General features: G+C 43.7%; 1 protein-coding gene across 5 annotated transcripts in view; it reads left to right on the plus strand.

Moving 5' to 3' along the window:
- GAREM1 (GRB2 associated regulator of MAPK1 subtype 1) overlaps window positions 1-19399 on the plus strand; it is a 105217-nt gene extending 85818 nt beyond the window's left edge. For 4 of the 5 annotated variants that reach the window (XM_030012039.2, XM_030012035.2, XM_030012037.1 and 1 more), the window contains 3 exons: window positions 3518-4696; window positions 9808-9974; window positions 13245-19399. In XM_030012039.2, coding sequence (XP_029867899.1) covers window positions 3518-4696; window positions 9808-9974; window positions 13245-14157 — 2259 coding nt within the window. In that variant the 3' untranslated portion in view covers window positions 14158-19399. The remainder of the gene's footprint in view (window positions 1-3517; window positions 4697-9807; window positions 9975-13244) is intronic. The other variant, XM_030012036.2, reaches the window with a different exon arrangement.
- The last annotated feature ends 2385 nt before the right edge of the window (window positions 19400-21784 follow it).

Raw genomic sequence — 21784 nt, forward strand, 5'->3', positions numbered from 1 at the left:
GAAGCGCAAAGCCCAGCACCTGGGATGCCATAAGCCCTGCAACACGCTGACGGGCTAGAAAGTGGCTCTGTGGAAAAAGTCTGAGGGGTACCTGGTAGACAGTAGTGGTGGTGTGGCAAAGGTGGCCAACAACATATCGGGCAGAATTAGCAAGCGTGTAGCCAGCTGGTTGAGGTTGGTGATTATTCCCCACCATTTGGTGCTTGTGATGCTACAGCTGGGGTATTGCTTCCAGTTTGGGAAACAGCTTTTTTCCAATGGCACACTAATACAAGGAAGACAGACATTGACATGTGGGAGCAAGTCCAGTATACTGAGATGGTCAGGGGGCTGTAGCAAACTACCTCTTAGGAGAGGCAGGGAGAACTGGGTTTGTCCAGCCTTGAGAGGGCTGAGGGGACCTAGTGGGAGGGTATAAAGACCACCGACAGACTCATCTGAGGTGCCCAGTTGGAGGACAAGAGACAGCAGACATGAGTTGGAACATGATAATTCTGCTCTAATAAAAGAAAAAAAAGAAAAAAAAACATTTAATGAGGGTGGTTGAACACAGAAAGAGGTTGCCCAGAGAATATGTGGATTGTCCATCTTCAGAGAAACTAAAAATTTAACTGGACATGACCCTGAGCACCCTGCTGTAACTACACCTGCTTTGAGGACCACGTTGGACTAGATTACTCTGGGGGTCCTGACCAACCTGGCGGATTCTACAGACCTCATCTGATGTCCTGTGCTAAAGTCCACGGCCCTATTTGTTGATGGTTTTTGTAAGTTTTGTGGCCATTGATAAAGTGAAATGTTTGAGTGAACAAGACAGCAAGTTTGATTTTCGTAGGTCATTGCTACAGGGGCAAAGTAAAGTTCATTTAGCTATGTAATCTGGGAAACAAAAACATACAGGTATCTGTGCAGGAGTTTCTAGATTATTTTAGAGTGGTTGCTACATTTGGGGTGAATGAGAGATATATTTGTTGCTAATGTCCTGGAACACATATTTACCCACCATGTATGCTTTACAGATGTTAACCACCATGTGGTAATGAATGAATTAACCTAACATGAGAAGAGGGGAGTTACCTTTCTTGACTTTCAGAATTTAAATTTTAAAATATACTTAGCCTGCTGAGGTGTACCAGCAGCCTTAACTTCACCATAGTAGGGTTTAATGGATAGGGATAAAGTTGTGCAGTCTTAGACTTTCAGTTTCACTTTTTGCCTTTTTTTTTTTTTTATTACAGTTTTGGACAGCAGCTGATATCTTATATTTTTGTTCAGAAGGAAGAGTGCAGAACAGTATTTTTCTCAGAGTGCTAAACTAGAACCATGGCGTGATTTTTCTTTTGTTCCAGCACAGTGAAATTCAGCCTTATTTTGCCTATTATTATCCTGTTACTATGTTTAAAAAAAAAAAAAAAAAAAAAAGAGAGAATATTTTCCAATTTTTTTAACTGAGAATAATTTTGTCTTTAAACATGCCTGTTGAATCTAAAACTCCATTTGCTATTTGGCTGGTTGAAATGGCTGCCATTAATATGCAGCTGTTTCGTGAGACCTTCGTTGTGAAGTTTGGCCAGTTAGTTACCTCTGTGGTTTCACATCTGACCTACTGTTTCCTTCTACAGTGGCTTGTTTGTTTGTGAATCACCAGGGAACTGCAAGTTGGCCAAGCAGGAGCTCCCACAGCCGTAGGCTGTGACACCTCCCTCGCTCCGGCCGGTGTCCTGCAGGAAGTGAGAAAAAGCTGTAACCATACCGTCTCGAGTTAAAATATCTGACAGCGTAGCTCACGTTGTCCAAAGAAGCCATTTGTGTGGACTTGACAATGCTAGAAACCGATATTCTTAGGGAACATGCCCTCAGAAGGAGAAGGGGGGAATTGAACGGTACATGCACAGAGCCCTGTGCGTCCTCAGCCCTCATCAGCTCCACCACAGGCAGGGCTACATGGCTGCAGCTCAAAAGCAGCGCTCTGTGGCGGTTTGGAGGAGAAACCAGCAATGAGCGTCACACCGGTGTTACCAGCAAAAAAACTGAGTGTTTTCCTTTCATGTCGTGACGTTTCAAAATACGGTCTGGCCAGTGGTGTGAACTGTGAATGAGTATTACGTACCATAAATCCTAGTAGTTTCCTGGATTAGACCAGTTAGTGTTTGTTTAGATAATTCAGGGCTTGAATGACTTCCTCTCCGGAAGCCCTGAGACTGAAGTGCTAAGGCGGCACACCTCGGCTGAGCTGCCTGTGTGTTTGCTCTGAAAGGCTTGCAGAAGATAATCACAACTTCACAAATACGGGTGAGTTGCAGATCACGTCTTACAAGAGGCGGCGTTATTCACAGCACTTCTCAGTTATTAACCAATTGGAGTTACAGCACTGATTTCGTGCAGTGGCTGTTCTGTGATGATGCCCGAGTTTGAAGCCTGGAATTTGAACTTCACACAGCTCTATGAAGTCTTTAGGGGTTGTGGAGGTGAGGAAGGGATATGCAATTTTAACATATGTTTTCATTTGCAATTTTTTAGTATGTTCAATATTTCCAAATGAAATGGTCTATAATAGGCCAGTAGTGTTTATCTGATGGACTCTCCTCTATAAATAGGTATCCACTGCTGCTGAGGAAGAGCTGGGTGGGTTCTGTTAGGTCCCTGAAAAGGGCTTTTCACGTTAAACCACTCAAATACGAAGCAGAGCAATCTTGTCTATAAAGAGTTATTCCATTCTTAAGGAAATAACTTCAGGAACAAATGAGCCTTAGACATCTGTTTTGCCTTTTTTTTTTCTTTCCAGTACAATTTCCATACTAGAAAAAGCACACACATGGCTGTGCATATGTTGTTTAATCTCTTAAATTGCAATTATGATCAAAAAATGAGGAAGGAAGTCTATGACTAGGCGAGCAAAGCAGAGGGGGAGTTAGGCCTATAGGACAGACCGATATTCTTGACTTCTCCTTCAGGGAATAGATGTCATCTGTCATTCCCCCTAGCCTGGAAGAGATTATATCAAAGGGATATGCTTCATCCATAATGATGAGATCACCTTTTCTGCTCCTCTGGGAGCTGAAGATGGTGAAAGAAGTTTGCTTCCCTCGCGAGCCTGGCAAATAAGTTCTAGCAAACAGCAAAAACAAGGGGATGGGAAAAACATACCCAAGAGAATCCAGACATTCTCTGTCATAGCTATATGACACAAGTGGCTATTTGAATTGCTGGGATATGTAGATTTGGCCTTTCTTTAAAAACTGGTTATGTTTGTTCTTATGCCTTCTTTGGCAGTTTCAGGTGGCTGTTTCCCCTCAAGTAAGATGCAGGAATGTGCAGAACAATAAAAAAAGGTTACTTGGTTACTTGGCCAAGCTTCAGGTTAAACACCTTGCACTTGACTACTCAGCTGTTCAAGTAAAGTTAGTTTAGTTTCTCCCAATATATAGTCTTGTAAGTTCAGTCTCAATAGATTTGATATGATTTGAAGTAGTATCTTCAGTCGGGGAAAAACAAATTTTTTATTATTATCTTGCAGGTGGCTTCAGGTGAATGCAATGAAGACACCGAGGTTTACAACATTACCCTTAGTACTGGGGATGAGCTCACTTTAATGGGGCAAGCAGAAATCCTTTATGCAAAATCTTCTAAGGAGAAGTCACGACTCAACACCATCTTCAAAAAAATCGGGAAACTTAATTCAATTAGTAAGCTAGGTAGAGGCAAAATGCCCTGCCTCATCTGCATGAACCACAGGACCAACGAAAGCATCAGTCTCCCTTTCCAGTGTAAGGGCAAGTTTAGCACCCGCAGCCCGCTGGAGGTGCAGATGCAAGAAGGTGAGCACACGATTCGCAATATAGTAGAAAAAACCAGGCTGCCCGTTAACGTGACTGTGCCGAGTCCTACACCAAGAAACCCTTATGACCTGCATTTTATCCGTGAAGGGCACAGGTACAAGTTTGTCAACATTCAAACCAAGACTGTAGTGGTTTGTTGTGTGCTTCGTGGCAACAAAATTATTCCCATGCATTTTCCCTTGCACTTGACGCTTCCGAAATTTACTCTACCTGACAGTCTGGTGAAGGGGGAGCTGTGGCACGAATCCCTCATCCAGCATTGGTTTAATATATGCCAGGAACAGTTTGACATAGATGAGTATTCCCGTGCCGTGCGAGATGTGAAAACTGACTGGAACGAAGACTGCAAGAGCCCAAAGAAGAGCCGATGCACGGGGCACAGCCACATGCCGAACTCCCTCAGCTACGCGCGGGACGAGCTTACGCAGTCCTTCCACCGGCTTTCGGTGTGCGTCTATGGAAACAACTTGCATGGGAATAGTGAAGTGAACCTCCACGGCTGCAGGGACTTGTGTAACGAGTGGGCCCTGTTCTCTCACGATGCTCTTCAGTACCAGGAGTCTGGTGACAGTAGCAGTGATTACCTTTTTCCTGAAGTTAGTGAAGAATCGATGTTTCTACCTACAAAACCAGAACTTCCTTATGAAGAGCTGTGGTTGGACCAAGGGTGTGGAAAGGCTGGCGACCAGCCTCTCACTCGCTCACTAAGTGAGAAGAACAAATGTGACAACTACAGAGGGTCTTTCCGATCAAAGTGTGGTACCGCATCTCTTCCTGTGCCTGCGACTGTCGGAGCAACCACAAAGTCTTCAGATGTTTCCCTACCTCCACCTCCAGTGCCTCCCAAATCAGAAGCAGTAAGTTGGGGTTATTTTTTGTTGGTTTGTTTCTTTTTTAGCTGGTGAAGAGTTTGCTTGGGGATTTTTTTTTTTAGGGAAGACTGAGCAGGGCAGGGCGGCACATGGAGGGCAAGGAAATGGTGAGGCTTTGTGAGATGTGCAACTTCAGCTAGTTTCCTACAAAGTGTAAGTCATGTCCTAAAAACCACCGGAGTATATTTAATATAACTGATCTAATAGCTTAATCCTGATACTTTAAGATGATATTTATTGGGGGGTTTTGCTCCCACAAACAAGGTTTAAGAATTGCTAGGTCACTTCCTTCCCTGGCTTTCCACATGATCTCTTCACGTGGCTTCCATGTTTTCTCATATTTTCTGTGGCCAAAGTTTGTGGGACATGACCCCGCTTGGAACTGCCTTGGATCACCTTAGTGTGTGTATCTTCAGTTAACAGGCCCTGATAATGAGAACAGCTAGAATTTTTATGGATTTGAAGTGTTTGTTAATGAGAGATTGTCTTCTCTGTTACGAGTCTATGGCAGATTTTGAAGGATATTAAGTGTCATTGACCTCAAGGAAACTTTATCGAACTAGACCTGAACTAATCTCTCTGTACTGCTTATTGACAGCAAACATTTAAATAGGAACTGTGCAGAGCTGATAAATGAGCCTTCTAGAGGACTCAATTTTAAACAGAGCATGTTTTCTCTCCTAGGGTTTCTAATGAAAACTCATGGGAGAAATCGCTTCTCCAAACCTGAAATGTCATGGAGACTTCAGAGGCAAAAATACAAATATGTTTCACCAACAGGAGCTTATGTGGACTGGGTGGAAAATCCAACCGTTACATGGTCTCTTGACATAGTCCTAAACATTATTTTTCTAAAAACATGAAGGAACAAAAGAAAACTTCCCTCAGGAAAGAGTGTCTAGGAATCTTTAGCAAAATTTAAATGATAGATACATATGTCACATGAATCCTGACAGATATTATAATTTAACAAACTAGTTTTGCAGGGGTTTTGCTGGAATTTAAATATAGAAAATACTGTTACATTTGCAAGCCCAATGATATTTTCAAGAGCATGGCTGCACAGTAAGCTGAGACCCATCTAAGACCAAACTGCAGCAAACCATGGTGATCCCATCCCTTTCCTGTTGCCATCTAACAGCCATCTGCAGTGTTGGCCGTAGCCATAGCCTTTCCATCATGAGCCAGGTCACCGTCTGGTTGAAAGCTAAGTAGTATTTATTTGTGCTGGGTTAGCCTGCAGCGGATTGCCGTGGGGACCCCCCTGGCCAGGCTGTGCAGCTGCTGGGGAGGTGCAGCGAGGAGAGGGGAGGAAAACGCCAGCGCAGGCATGAAATGCACAACTGCAGCCCTTTGTATTTCCAAAAATTCCCCAAAGAGCAGTCACAGCAGCTTCAGCAAAGACACGAAAGTCAAGACATTATGTCTTCTTAGCAAAGAGTGTTTACCTGTAATGTCTAAGTGCAGGAACCTGAGAGCGCTTCTTGCCTCCAAGGTCAGGTATGCACCAATGCTTTGTCCAGACTCTTTTGGACAAGTGCCCAACAGCACCATATCTGGATGAGGTTCCCTGGCAGCCTACACTGATGTAAACCAACGTGGGGCTGGTCCTACCCCCCTCCTCTTCCTCCTCCTCCTCTTCCTCCTCCTCCTTTCCCAGCCACATGGTCCTGGCTCCTCTTTTGTGCTGGCTCTGGTACTCCTGCGCCTGGGCAGGCAACCAGGTCTGGATCTGGAAAATGATTAGTTTCCTGCTGATTTCTGAGAGCTGAACTGCTTCAGCATGGGGTCAAAGGACTGCCGGAGCCAGCGCCGGGGAGGGGGCAGTGGGGGAGGAAGGCTGCCTCCACAGCAGGGTGAGGGCAGCCCTCCTGGCGGGGGGTGCCTGCCCCCCAGGTCATGCCTGAGGAGTGGGCGATGGGATGCTGGGAGAGCCTGTGGAGCACCTGCACAGCATCGGTGTGGACCCTCACAGTTGGGGAAACCTTGTGGCATAGAAATTCCCTTCTGGGGGCAGCAGGGTGGCGTTTGGGGTAGATGCGTATGTTCCCTTTTAAGGTCGTTTTGAAAAGTGTATGATTTTGTCATGTGTGTCTTACATTACTGAGGTAATGTGGGAGAGCTGTCAGCAATTTTGGTATTGCTTTCTAGCCATGTAGGAGAAATAATTTCTGCTAAAGGTATTAGCCTGCATTTAGAGGTGGGCAGGGAGTGTAACCCCATAAAAAAATAAAATAAAAACCCTACATGTCCATAGATGATAAAAATTTAAACTCAGTTTTGTGGCTTCTGGAACAGCTTTGGAATGAGTATTGGTGACCTACTGAATTCATCAGTGGGCTGGGGCCGAGGAGATGTTTGCATGGTTTCCATGTAGGGTATTTATAGAATAAGTAGATCTCTGGAGGTGCTGATGAACATGCGGTTTAGTCATCACTCTCTCTAGAATGATACTCCATAGCGTTTCTGTATAAAGGTTGGCTGGCAATTGTATTTTTTCATGCACTAAATTTAAAATGTGTGTACAGGAGCTGTTTGCAGGAGAGAAAAGGGCATTTGGGTATTTCAGAAGCTGTTCTGGTTTTCTTCTCTCTGGCAGGATGAAGCATTCTGATATATCGTGTATTTTCTAAATACCTTTCAGAAAATCAAAGTAGCATGAAGGCAGAAGGGGAGGGGAAAAAAATTATCTCTGAATTAAGGCCTGTAAATTAGAAATTGCTTCAGTCCCCAAACACTAATTTGCATAAAATCAGAGGCTGTTTTCTTGATTGATTTAAAGCACATCCCTGATGGAGTGTGCTGGAAGTTCAGGCTCCCATCGGCAAGGAGCGTTGAATGGCTTTGTGTTAGGCTGGCGGTCACGCCGGCGACGGGGTGGGTTTTATCCAGGCAGCCTCGGAAGTGGTCACCGCGACCCCCAGATTCAGGAGTGACACCCCAGGGCCCAGGGGGTGCTGGAGGAGGAGCAGAGGTCTTAAAATCCACCTCACGCCGTCAGAAAGGTGTCGCCATCCCCGGGTCACAGGAAGGGGTGTTAGAGCATGGGAGCGCTCAGACGGTGACAAATAAAAGTCCCAGGACATGCAGTGCAAGTGCACTTTATGTGTATCTGGCAGCTGCGTGGCATCTAGAGTTTCTGGGCGAAAGAGTATTTCCTAGTAACAGCAGCAGCCATCGAGGTAATCGTCATGTTGCGCTGTGGCTCGTCCCTTCCTCTTCTGCATTTATTTCATTGCTCTTTGCTTGGACCTAGTGAGGGGTAGCTCTCCTCTGAAGTTTCCCCTTGCTCTTGTCAATTTAACCTGCAAAAATCTCTCCTTTTTATTCCTCTGCTGGGTTTCCTGAGGGCTGTGTCTGGCAGCTGTAATCACGGTCTTGTGACAGGGACCAAATGGGACTGCAAACCGGTATTATTTACGGCCTTGTTCTGATGTGCAATCTAGGTCAGCAAGGGAGCTTGGCATAGTTTGTTATGCCAGCACCTTTGAATGCCGGCAGTCTTCCCAGGAAAGAATCCCTTTAACCCCTTGACCGTCTGCTGTGCTCCAAGAGCTCCCCTGAATGGTCTCTCTAACCCCATGGGTATGTATTCAATAGCATGCAGTATTAACTTTGCCTAGTCTGACTTGGAGGGAAAAAAAAAAAAAGTGAAGTCCTTAGGCATCCTTGGGGTACAGCACTAAAATGGTTGAAGAGTTTTATGCCCAAGTTCAATAACAAACATGAATAAAATTGATTCTTTTTTTTTTTTTTTCCTGAAAGAGCAAGTAAGAACCCTTAAAGCAAGATTTATTTCAGTGTTTTATGCTGTTGGGCATTTCCTGTAATTTTGACTTGTTTTGAATTAGGGAAAAAATGTACTACAATGTCCTAGTCCCCAATTTTCCATTTCACAAAAGTACTAAATGGGTTGTTGCATTTTGAAAGCACTGAAGTGGATTGCAAAAGGTTCCACATTTATTTTGTTTTTAAATAAATTAAATCACTTTAATTGCTAATTATGTGTTGCAGAACTGCTAAGATAACTTCTAGTTCTGCAGTGGTGTTAAATTTAAAAATAAACGATAACTTTCAAACACAAAGAGAATTTCCTTTTTCTGGTGCATCTAAGACTGTTTCAGACAAGAAGAACATAGAGGTCTCATCCTGCCCGGGGGGAGGTGCTTAGTCCTTAAAAAATCCTGCCTGGCAGCCTAATTCTCAGTACCCTTGCTCACCTCTAGCCCTCCTAAATGAAATTGCTCGCCCAAATATGTACTGATGAGATTAAGGTCTTAATTCCATCATTTTTTCTATGGAGATGGATCCTGATATTTTGCTTCTACCTAGGCAGACCAAACTAAATTTCAGATAAGCAGTGCTACAGTCATGTGTTTTAAGCTGCAAAGTTGGTTGGCTGCAAAAAGTAGACCTATTGGCTGGGTGTGTTATTTGAACAGGCTCTTCTGCCCACACCTTTCAACTTGTCAGTTTAGTAGTTATTCTTATCCTGGGCTGCTTTGGCAGCTACAGAAGGACTGAAGCTCCAGGTTTGAATCCCAGCATCTGGTAAATATGAGATACATGTACTATTCCTGGAGGAGGAAGGCTGGGAATTATCTTAGAGCTGCATGACTTGAGTATCACTGGTGAAGTAAGTCAGGAAACATCAAAGTCTGTTGAGATCTTTTGATTACGCAAGCTCGGTTTATTACATCTAAATAAACAACATTAATGAAGTTTAAGCCTGATGAATTGCTCCTTACAAAATGTAAAATATCTGGAACAGCCTGTCTGATTTTATGTGTTACTGGAAGGTTCTTTTACATCGTTTCATTACTGCTACTCTCTGAATGAGTAGATATCAAACTACTGAAAAGCACCCTAAAAAAGATTGCTAGTAGCTCTACTGGTAGCAAGGCGTTCTTTTGGACTTCTTTGTGACAGCCACATACTGTTGCAAATGTATATACTTAGCATAATTTTTCTCTTCTCCTCCCTTTTTAATTATTTCCTTTCACAGAATAAGGCAGAACCAGATGTGTTTCATCTGGTTGAGAGTGCTGTTGCCCAGCTTTTCTCACTGCTTACTTAGATGTTCTTCTTTTGTGCAGGTAAAAGAGGAATGCAGGCTCCTGAATGCTCCCCCCGTCCCACCACGGAGCTCAAAGCCGTCGTCCACCAGCCCTTCCATCCCTCCTCGTACAGTCAAACCTGCACGACAGCAGACCCGCTCTCCTAGTCCTACTCTGTCCTACTACTCTTCAGGACTGCACAACATGTATGTGTTTGAGCTGTGAGAGCCCCGTGCTAGCACTTTTTGAGAAAGTTAAATTTAGCAGTATTCTTTCTTCAAGGCGCTTGTTTATAAAGGCATGGTGCTGTGTCAGAGTTGCTGACTTTTTGTGAAATGGGCTAACCTGTTAAGTTATTTTTAAAGATTCAAGAGGAAGCAAAGCTCCAGCAGAAACTATGTTTTACTAGATAGGACATAGCAACTTATATTAAATATGTGCACATATTGCTATAGGTAATCTCACTGTAAGGTGGCACCAGCTGTCTAAACGGAAAATCCCATACAGTTCTGTATAATTCTTGAAAGGCTTAAATCTTCAAACCAGAACATCTCAAAGCTAGTTTTCAGGTGGGATTTCAGTGCTACATGCATGCAGTGCAGCCAGCTCTGATAAGTGGGGGCACAAAAGGGGCCTGGTAATCCAGAAATGTGTTGTGCCAACTATATGGGAACCTACGGGGTGGGCATGATGGAGAACAGAGAGGCCATCAGACACCACTTAGTGCAAAGTGAGGTGTAGCAGAAGGGGGCCAGACAGCTTCCAGATCAAACCCACTTCAGCACAAACCTAACCCACAAACTGGAAAATTCACTCAGGCTAGTCAAAAGTTGACAGGAAATTTTGAATTATGTGGCTGCATACCTTTTTCTAGCAATGTAGTGTTCTTCCTTTGGCTTTAGAAAGTGCGTACACCTTTTGAAGTCTCCCCTCCTTTTTGCCTTGAATGTCTTGTTGCCATTATTTTTGGTATCTTTTCAATGACAAGATACTACCTGTCTGAATATTACAAATTGATCTGAAACACCACTGAAATTTTCAGCCTAGATGCAACGGGTATAGTAACTTATGCTGGAATTGCCTTTTTAAGCTATACTGCACATTTGCAGCTTGGTGTAGTGTATCTGGCAATGATCATTCTAGATCAAGGCTGCTCATTTGTTTTTATGAAAGCCTGTTGGGTAGTTCTGTCAAGGTCTACTCCACAGGAGGCTGAGCACAAGACCTCCCAGCATTTAGGGCCTACCAAATGCTGCTTTCTCTCTTTGTAGCCAAGAATACATCTGCCTCCCAAGAAACCAGGAAAACAGTGAGAAGTGAAGTTTCTCAGGAATGCAAGTGGTATTATTTGACTTGAACTTCATGATATTTGCATGAAATTCATGTCCATCTTGGGTCCAGACCAGATATCTCCATTTTGGTAGAATTGACCTAGTGCTGCAGAGGAAGCTGCTAGAGGATTGGCAACATGTGGAGTAACCAGATTGCTGGTGAAGTTGCTTTTCAAGTCTTGGCATCTTTATCAATGATCTTATTTTCTGGATCGTGAAGGGTTGCAGCCAATATTTTAAACATAAACAAAACCAATATGATTTGTCCTTATCTGCCTATAAAAATACCTGATGCCTGACTTCAGCTGTATGTGAGGTTTCTCTTGCATCCTTTGGCACTGAGTCTCAATGAGTTAATTTTGGTGGAGGACGAATATGAAGCACTTTAAAAATGTTACTTTATCAGTTTTAAGTAGTTCCATTAATCTTTTAAATCATTAAATGTTCCCATTTCTAATATTGAATTAGAGAACAGAAACAGGATCAATCCATTTAATTCCTCTGTACAGTTAGTTGTTTACAATGCCTCACTGACTGTCTTCTCTGAATTGAGCAGCCTGATGGCTTGATTTGTGAAAAATGCTTTGCACTGTGTACTTTATGCCAGTTGGTCTTTAAACAGCCAGAAATGACCAGTTGACAGTGTATCCTTGCTGAGGGGGAGAAAAAAAAAAACCATCTCTGCTATTGTAAACATCCAACTGCTTAACTGGCAGACTTGTATTAGTGACATAAATAGGAAAAAAGAAGAGTTTGGAGGGCATGGAGTAGAGACCAAGAGATGGTTAGACAGAGGGAAACTGCATCTGTTGGGGCTGAGTTTTGTAACTAATTTTCCAGTGATATAGATTAGAGCTGCTTTTACGCATCTGCGCTTTGTGTTTGAGCTGGGCAAGTCCAGGTTGGCTTCCTCTCTGACTCACTGTAAGCGCACAGGGAACGAATTTTATGTCAACCCATTCAAAACTATGCTGGTTTTTTGAAAGCTGCTGCCTTCTTCAAGCAGTTTTCAGTGAGCAGTCACAGAATGACTACCGAGTTTCTTTCTTGAGTAGTTAGTTTCCAGGAGAGAGAGGCGAGTAATTAAAACAATTTTTTCAACTGTTTGTTTCCGTCAGTTGTGTTAAGTAAGGATTTTATAAACCTGCTAATTGTTTTTCCAGTGTTCTGGCTTAATTGGCCAGAATTCCAAAGATCAACCCAATCTTTCAAACTTTCTTTTGGAAAGTGGCATAAAAGTGGCAACATTTGCTCTTGATAACAGATTGCATGGTTTTGTTGGCATCTCTGTCTCTCGGGAACATCTGGATATAAACCATCGGTTCCCTTGGACAGACTGAGCTTAGTTTACCACCTGGAAGTAGGTCAGGGTAACTTTCTTTAGGTGCCTTTGAAAAGCAAGTGTTTCTCATCATAGCTTTTTAAGGAAATGGACACACAAACAAGTTACTGTGGGGTAAGCTTAAGCCTCATACTTCAACACATACAGCTAGGTCTGCTTACCCTTCCAGGTAAAACTCTTCCTTTGGCAGTAAGCAGTAACTTATTCTGTGTTATTGTACTGTGCACTGGTGCATTTTTTGCACCAGTGACCGGTGAGGAAAGATCCTGTGCACATGCGAGTGCCGTAACAAATGAAAATGTTGGCTCCAAAAGGGCTTTTGGTCATCTCTTATGTCAGTCAAGCTTGGATGCAATGGTGACCTGCCCCCGTTACGAGCTTTTGCATACCATGACACATCTGTGTTATATAAATATAAAATACAGGATTAGAACATCTTCTAGTATATGTGAGGCTGTTCCTTTTCCAAGGTGGTGTCCCTCAGGAATTCGACAGTGGAAAAACTGAGTATTCGGGAGATGACACAGAACTGAATTGAGAAATCTACTTTTTTACAAGCTTGAAAAACCAAGATGTGAGGCTTTTGGGTATATCAGCATCTTGTCAGGCTTGCAGAAGGAGTAAAAGAACTGTCAATGCATTATTCAAATGTGTTGTTAATTCAAATCTGAAAAGTTCTGCCGGAGGAAAGAATATTCTTTCCTTGTGACAGCTATCCTCTGACTCTGTCAAATGATTTATGAATTTATTCAGATGCCAAATTTTTTTGTTCTAACAACATCCTTTCTGCTTTGTTCCTTAAGCAATGTCACAGAGAGCGACAACACCAACCCAACTGAGAGCACACCTGTTTCCTGCTACCCTTGTAACATGATGAAAACCGAATCCAAAGAGCCTGAGAGCACGATGCCTTTGGGAAGCCCCTCAACTGAAGCTCTGCCTTCGAGGTTATCTTGGCCAAACCATTTTTCAGGAACTGCTGAAAGCCTGAATAGGAGTGATTTCCTGCTCGATCCAAGCAGGAGCTACAGTTACCCCAGACAGAAGACTCCAGGTACGCCAAAGAGAAACTGTCCAGCACCTTTGACTTTTGACTTCGATGGGTGTGAGCTCCCAGTGGGGTGCTCCCCGCTGACCCCAGCAGAGTTCACAAACACCATCTCTAGCTGTCCAAAGTCGGCAAGTTACTCTCTAGACTGCACTGATGAGAAAACTCTGGGAGTCAGCAACGCAAAGCAGAGCCATTCGTGTCCTGCCTTACCTCCTCGGGCACCGAAGTCAAATGAAGAGAAAACAGTTACAGACATGTGTCCCTTGCCACTGAAAATAGATGGTGCTGAGGAGGAGTCAAAAACTGGTTCTCCAGACCTCTTGGAAGATCAGTATCTCGTTAAAAAGGGCATGCAGGATACGTTCTCTTTGTCTTATCCCTTCTCGTCTCCCCTCCACCTCCAGTTAGCACCAAGATCTTGTGGGGATGGCTCTCCCTGGCAGCCACCCACAGACCTTTCTGGACTTTCCATAGAGGAAGTATCTAAATCGCTGAGGTTTATTGGTCTGTCAGAAGATGTCATATCGTTTTTTGTTACAGAGAAGATTGATGGCAATTTACTGGTTCAGCTTACGGAAGAAATCCTGTCAGAAGACTTTAAGCTAAGCAAATTGCAGGTTAAGAAAATACTACAGTTCATTAATGGCTGGCGGCCCAAGATGTGATGCTAACTAGTTATTAGTGAAACTGTATGAGATGTGCTCAATGCACTTCAGCTAATACATCACTTCCTGTTTTTTGCACTAAAAGCCCTTCCTGTAAATAGTAGTAGAAAAATTCTTACTATGCAGGTAAACATTTTTGAGTGGTGAACAGATTTTTTTTTTTTTTTTTTTTGTATGTCAATAATAAAACAGAGAATCTGCAGAGGCGTGCCTTGTGCATCCCTGAACGTTCAACAGCTGCTAAAAACTGGACACTAAGGGAACTTTTACTCCGTAGTCTCTTAAGACTTAGTCGTATTTATTACTGAACAATTTGATGCTGAAAGACACACACCAATCCAGTTTACAGTTTTGTGTTAACTGCAAAAAAAATGTATTTCTTACAGGATTATTTCTGTTCAAATAATATTTGGCAACATGCTGCGACTTTCTTCCATTTCTGTTAACAAAAAGCATGTTCGGATATACAAAAACATTCTTTTGACACTACATCTGAAAATGTTAAGAATTGCTGTGAAGTGCCACTAATACACTATTCTTGCAGCATATTTTTATTAACAGTATCTTCCTGACTACCTGTAATGTGGATACGTTTTCCGTGTTACTTTGAGCAAAAAGAGTTAAATGTTTTCAAAACAAGAGTCTTGCTTAGCTCACTGCCCAGAGGGGAGGGAGAAGGGGGATTTTCCTACTGAGCCACTCTGCCCTGACCAATTAAAAGTTTATGACCTGTAGATTTCAAAAGTTGCTTTTGTAGTCAGATGGCTGGAGTAAGGAGCATGACTTCTGGTCATGCAGCTTTCTCATGGGAAAGGCAGCTCAGTGCACAGACTCCTCTCGGCAGATCCTGCCTGCCGCAGTAGCCTGCTAGCACGGCCTTTGCAATAGCCTTGCTCTGGCGAAAGGCAACCCTTTATGTTTCCTCTGCTGCTGTTACGATCATCTAAAAATGCGCTCGATGTGCTATCCTATTCCTGCGGTCGGATCTGTGTGGGAAGGCGATAGTACTCCTGTAGGATGCCTTTGAAATAAAGCATTAGCGAGGGAGGGAACAGAAACAGCACATGGCACGCTGGTAAGAAGGGGCCAAGTGAGGTTTTGAGCCATGCCACGGGAAATGCTTGTGGTGTTTTAAGTTCACCTGTCTTGTTTGCAGTGGGCTAGGAGGATGTGGGTGTCAAAGTGGGCGGGACTGTAGCATCGTAAGATGTGTTAATTCAGTTGCCCAGCTGCAAAAGTCACTGCAATAGATGTCACACGGAAGTAGCAGTCAAAAGGGAGCACAGAGATGGGAAGGGGGCATTCGTCTGCCCCTGGAGACCTTTCAAATTTAACTGCTCAGAAGGCTAGAAATAGGATTAACTTTTGCTAGTCTGTTGCTGATTTCTTGTAGTTGGCAGAGCTCTCCGAAATGGGTCTAAATAACCCCAGGATCCCCTACCTTTGTAGTACTGAATGCAAGGATTTGTGGAGGTCCTCAAGAAGCAGTCTGCGGTGTCCATCCTCAGCAAGTGTGCGTGCCCACGATCCTCAGGTAGTCAGAGCCAGGGATGCTGGAGCAGCTTCACCTTCACCTGCTGCTGAGCAGAGCCCTGGCCAGGGTGACACCATCACCTGCCTTTCTTACCTCTTTGAAGTACAAAAAATGTCTCTTTCTCTGTTGTAGGGCATGTAGTGGGAACATCAAGAGAAAATATAAAATGGGAAGCTGATTTTGCCTGTTTTCTCAACCATATTGACTCATTTAAAAGAATTTATTTGCAAATAGAGTGTTCTGTTGCCTGGGCAAATTTCATGTCATGTCTCCATGCCAAAGCCAAGATGCATCATTTGTCTTGCAATAATGCAAACCACCAGTCCCCAACCAGAGAGAAAAGCCCAATTGATGTGGGTACTAGAAAGCAGGGAGCCAAAAAATATCCCAATAGAAAAACCCCAAGACTTCATAATCCTACTCTTTTTCTTAATGTATTGACTTTTAGCAACAGATCAATAGCTTCCTCTGGATGCTTTTTAATTAGCGTCCTAAAATATTTTAGCTGCAAGTAAGACTAAATCAAATTTGAGTACTGTTCAGATATGTATGCATGTTCGTAGGCATGTGCAAGTTGAAATCAATTGCATTTTAACTCTCACTATGTCAAATGAGTGTTCAAATTGGAAAGGGACACGTTTTAAATGTCAGATACTTCTCTTTGTTTTGCTTGGCTTGTTAATTCCAGGTAAAAAAAGTAAAATCTCTCTCTCTCTCTCTCTCTCTCTCTCTCTCTCAAAGAGGAGATTGCAGTCTTGGTAATATTAACATTAAATATTACTAATGCTTCCAAGATATTAACATCCCTGAGAAAATAGTGTTCTTCAGCTAAGGAAGGAGACCTATTCTGTTATCTCTGCTTACCTGCTTGGAATGGTTTTTCTTGCAAGCAGCCTGGTGGAATTTGCATTCGTGAGTGTGCTGCATTAACATCACATATGTATAGACCAAAATACAGCTGGCCTGTTGGAAGGCCGAGAAATGTGCAATGATTGCAGAAGCAGAGCCTGTGTGCAAAAGTACAGCTAAAACCTCTAACTGCAAACTTGCTATTGATGTCCTTCCAGTTGTTTTGTTCTGGCCTGGCACTACCTACTTATTTTTATGCATAATATATTAGCATTTGACCTTTTCTTTTGCCCTTAGCTGCCCATCACCTTAATTTTCCAAGCCCTTTTTAGTGATCTAGGTATTCCTAACCTTTGTGTTGTGTGAATTATATGACTGCAGCATTGAGCTACCTGCTGTGATGCCCAGGCTGGACTGAAGCGTCTGCTCTGGTAAAATCAGGAGAGTGTTGAGGAAACCAGGCAGCTGGAGTGTGGTGGCTTGGCCTCTCCACTGCTGTGTAGGTAGCCAAGCTATGGCAGCGCTGATGCCCATGGGATCTAATTTACTTGCTTTCCTCTTGAGCTTCGCTGCTGTGGTGTTAGGGGGTCAGGACTGTCCTTGGCGCTGTAGAAGGCAGTCTGAACAGGGCACACCGATGTGAATGCATTGGTCTCACGGGAAGTCCCTGGCAATAAAGGGATGGTGGCACCTTTGAAATGGGGCAGGAGCAGAGGAGAGCTTCAGGCCTTAGCAGAGAACCACACAGTCTCTTTAGAAGGATGGGGTGTAAGACCTGAAGACTTAAATCTGTAAAAGGTTACAAAATGCTGCACTGCTGATGGTACTTTGAGATGGAGGGTTGCTTTAATGTTCCCACTGTGGTTAGGAAGTGTGTGAAAGCTCTGGGGAACATCCCTGTGATATGAACTTTTTACCGGCTGATGAGAATAGGTGGAGATAGCACTCAGGGTTTGCTGGGACTTGCAAACCGTACTAGCAAACTGAGCAGCGCCAAGGCACGGGTGCTCTCTCGTGGGAGTCGAGTGCTGCTGAACTGTGGGCTCTTGCCTGGTTTGGTGCAACCCAACCAGCCTGTGCAATGGGTGATCCCAGACAACTCCCAAGCACAGCTCGGAGGTTAGCAGTGGGGGAAACCAGCCTGGTTTTGGGTAATGAAGTTCAACTGTGTTGATGCGAGCTGTGTTGGTTGTCCTTGGGGCCTGAGAGAAGGCTCTGGCCCATTTTGTCTACTAGCAGAGATGTTGCCATTGAGTTCAGACAACACGTGTCGGGCCTAAAATCTCGTACTTTTTGGAGGCAGTCTGCTAAAATAGGCCACTCCTAACCTTGGATTTCTTTCCTCAGATTAAATAAATGTAAGGCCTCTGGTGCTTATTTAGTTATCAGTGTCTGAAGCTGTGTGTTATCCTCGGGGGTTTTGTTTGTCCGGGGCATTTGGTAGCAAAAAATCTGGCATGTCATTCTGTATGGAGCTGTCTCATTGTCCTGCACCAGGAAACACATCCTTTCTATGCAACAGTTGCATGGTGGCACAAGGACTGAGGCTGCCTTCAGCGGTGAAAGCTGAATTTTGGCATGGGGGCTTTTCTGGAGGTGGGCGCAGAATTGGCCGGGGGCAGGGTGGGGAGGAAACTTGAGGGGAAATGCTGGTTTACTTTAAATGCTCATTGTGCCTCGGATTAAGATTCTTCATATTGCTGCCTGACTGGCTAACCAAAGCTGTATTGAAATCAACTCAAAGTGCATATTTGCGTTCTTATTCTTGCCGTATTGTAAAAATTGCCTACAGCTAGAAGCTTAGAGACAGAAAACATTTGGTCCATCCAAAATTAGAAGGAAAATGTATTTTGAAGTGTTCTTTGCAGCTAGTAGCAAGCATTTGAAGTAACTGTGTATTACACAGGGTTTTTTCCAATACAGCAGTTTCATTTGCCACTTTAATGGACTTTATTCCGCAACAACAGCTTCAAGAGAAACAGCGTAAGTAGCAATGCTGTCTAAAAACCCACTGTGTTTCAAATCTGTCTATAAATACTTGAAATGTTTTCTCCTATGTTTTCTTCTTGAATCAACTCCTTGATTGTCTCCCCACTAATAAAGTGTGCTGGCACCAGCTACTTGTGTGCTGCCCAGCGGGCTGCCTGCCTGCAACACAGGTCAGCAAAGTCCTGCCTGCGGGCCAGGCAGGGGGTACACCGTGCGACTTAAAAGCCGAACACCAGCCCTGTGTGAAAGGACTAGGGCTTAGCCCAGCTCTCCTGGGCTCCTCTTTTTGATGCTCTGAAATTGCAGCATTCCTGTGTGCAAGCTAGAAGGTAGGAATGAAATCTTAATCAAAGTGAGGGATCGTCCTTTTCATTCGTGGTGTTAGGGACGGCAGAGCAGTAGGGAAATGCAGGCCCCTTGTTAAGACCTAGCAATAAATGACTCTTCACTTGTTATGTCTTAAACTCCTAGTAGTCCAGGAGTTGTTCAGACTTTACCATTTCTGTGCGTGATAACCAAATTTTCAGCGTGAAAATCTGCAGAGTGATTCTCTTGACTTGGACAATCTTCTGAATTATATTAAAAATATCTGTTAGTTCTTAGCTCTTTAGATTCACTTTGGATAGGTCAAAAAATAACACTTGGGAAAAAAAACCGAAAGCCCTGAAACTTTGGCTTAGTACATTTCCGTTATAACGAAGCATGGTTTTTGTGGAATTCTGTGCTGTTTGGGGCTTTTGTGTAAAAGGCTGAAGGCAGATTATTATTTAAACCAGGTGCAAATAAATATCCCTGTAATGTATATGAACAAATTTAAACTGCATATTGTAAGTATATAAACTGTATATTAAAGACACTATTTTCATGATATTTTCAATGTGTACAGAATTTGATGTACTAAATCGGTTGGGTGGCGTGTATTATATTAAATGGTTGGTTTTCATTTTGTAATTTCACTGACTTACCCGCTTGCTCATCTCAGTATAATTCAGAAATAAGCACTTCTCAAATAGTAAATTCACAAAGTAAGATTGGGATAATTGAGAGGAGCAATCAGGCTTTTGCATTGAACCTCTCAAGACACATTACTTTTCCCCGTCTTCTAATTTCACTTGATCCCCTTCAGCAAGAGTATCGAGCAGTGTGTTCCCCAAAGAATTTGTTGCCAGACAGCTTTCCTGTCTCCAGCAGACATTCACCTAAAACATTATTTTCCCAAGGCCTCAGCCTGTTATCTTTGTTTTAGAGAAATGTATTCAATTATAATTCAGATATGCTTTTAAGCGTAGGACCATGTGCAAGTATTTCTGCTTTGCAAAAAGTCTCTGAAGCATTTATTGGGTGGGCAGAAAAACAAGGTTGTGCTCTAGGTTGCCAGTTCACATTTCCTGTGATGTTGGCAATAGGGGGAAATGTCAGCTCTACAACCATCCGCATGTCATGCAGATAAGATGCTGTTGTGCCAAATTCCCCTTGGGCTGAAGCTTCGTTCACTGACACTAGGCCAAAAGAAAGTTTCCTCCAGCACAACAGTAGTTGTGGAGGGTTTTATGGAGGCACTCATTAATACATGTTCATGAGAAGTAAAGCAGGGCAGAATCTGCCACAGTGATTGCCATTGCATTTGAGACAGATGGGGTTTGCTTTCCTCCAACCCTCACATCCAGGAGAAAGGAGAAGCGTGTCTGGAGGCAGGATGTGCACAGCTGGGGGGGGCGGGATGGGATGGGACAGAGAGAAGCAGAACTGCTTTCTCAAGATAAAAATCTCATTTACCATGAGCAGGGCTGTCTGGGGCACACCTCTGCTCCACTCTCCAAAGAGGGGGAAAGGAAAATATTTAATTTTTTGAATGCTCCAGTTGGTTGGCTCCAGGCTGGGCAAAAGGGACTGTGGGAAAGCATTCGATGCGTGAAGGGAAGGGCTGTAGCCCAAGTCAAAAGGTGGCCCTGTCCCTATCGGGAAAGTGCTGCTCTAAGGCAGGCATTTTCTGTTTATGTGTATTATAGTAGTCATCAAGCCTGACATAAATCTCCTGTCTGACTCCAGTCACCATGGCTACCTATAAAAAAGAAAGAGAAGTACAGGCAGGGGAAGGACCTGAAAATGCAGCTCTCTTCTCTTCAGGAAGTGCAAGCTTAAGGTTCATGGATGTGCCACTCCTCTTGGTATGATACTTCGCTAATTAGAGCTCCACTAGATCTGTAAAGTCTGCATGTACCCTGTTCTCCCTCTCGCTGGGGCTCCTGTCCTTGAGTCAGGTTGCTAGGGGTTTCAGGATATTGAGAGAGCCTGACGTGCTGTCTCGTGACGCTGGTGACTAATCACTGAAGTCCTTTGTTGCAGTAGACTGTGCTAGCTCAGGTCGTCGCTAGCTTGGGGCACTCTACACCACGCTCTGTTGCCCAGCTATAAACATGCTTTATGTCACCAGGTATACACGTCATATGCAGCCACTTTTTCCTGTGCACAGGGTGACCAAACGCTGCAAACCTGGGTGAAGCTCTCCTGTTCTCCTTTTGTTCTGTGCCATCAGCAGATGATGGGATTTGCCATTGTAGAGTGAACAGAAAATCTGGGCTGCTTGGGCGGTCGCCCCAGGTGATTTTGCCCAGGCCCTCGGTGCTGCTGGATCATCTCCCTAGCAGCCTTGCTCCCATGGCAGCATGATTTTTAGGGGTTCCCTTGGCGCCCCTTGCTAACCACTGCCTGTGCCCCTTGGGCGGCTGTGGGAATGGCAGCTCTGGTGGTTGTGCAAAGACTCGAGATTAATCTTATTCTGTATATAGGGGTTGGGTTTTTTCCCTTCTCTTGCCTGTGGCTGTCATACCCGGTGAAGATCAATTTTTGTTGAAAGTTGACAGTATTTATATTTTTATTCAGTTGCCTGGATCCAGCGTTTCTCCTTTCCTGGGATAAAGCATTGCTATTCATTTTCACTCAGCACAATGAAGAACTGATGTGAAGAGGGGCTTTGAGAAGGAGGTGTCTTCTCCCCGTTCTCGCCATCAGATTCCAAAGGTGGAAAGCTCAAGATGGGTAACCAGGCCACCACAATGTGAGCATAGAAATATGACCTAAAACTTTATTTATTGCTCAACGAGACCTCAAAATGCCCTTGACTCCTGGGCGGGACAAAAGGAATCTGGTGCCAAACATGTTTGGATTAAATGAAAACCATTCCTCACATGGAGTCAGGGGTGGGAGGAAGAAGAATAAAAGGAAAAAAAAATGGGGGGGAAGGAGCAAACATTT

This window comes from Aquila chrysaetos, chromosome 4 (genome assembly GCF_900496995.4).
Source record: "Aquila chrysaetos chrysaetos chromosome 4, bAquChr1.4, whole genome shotgun sequence".
NCBI lineage: Eukaryota > Metazoa > Chordata > Aves > Accipitriformes > Accipitridae > Aquila > Aquila chrysaetos.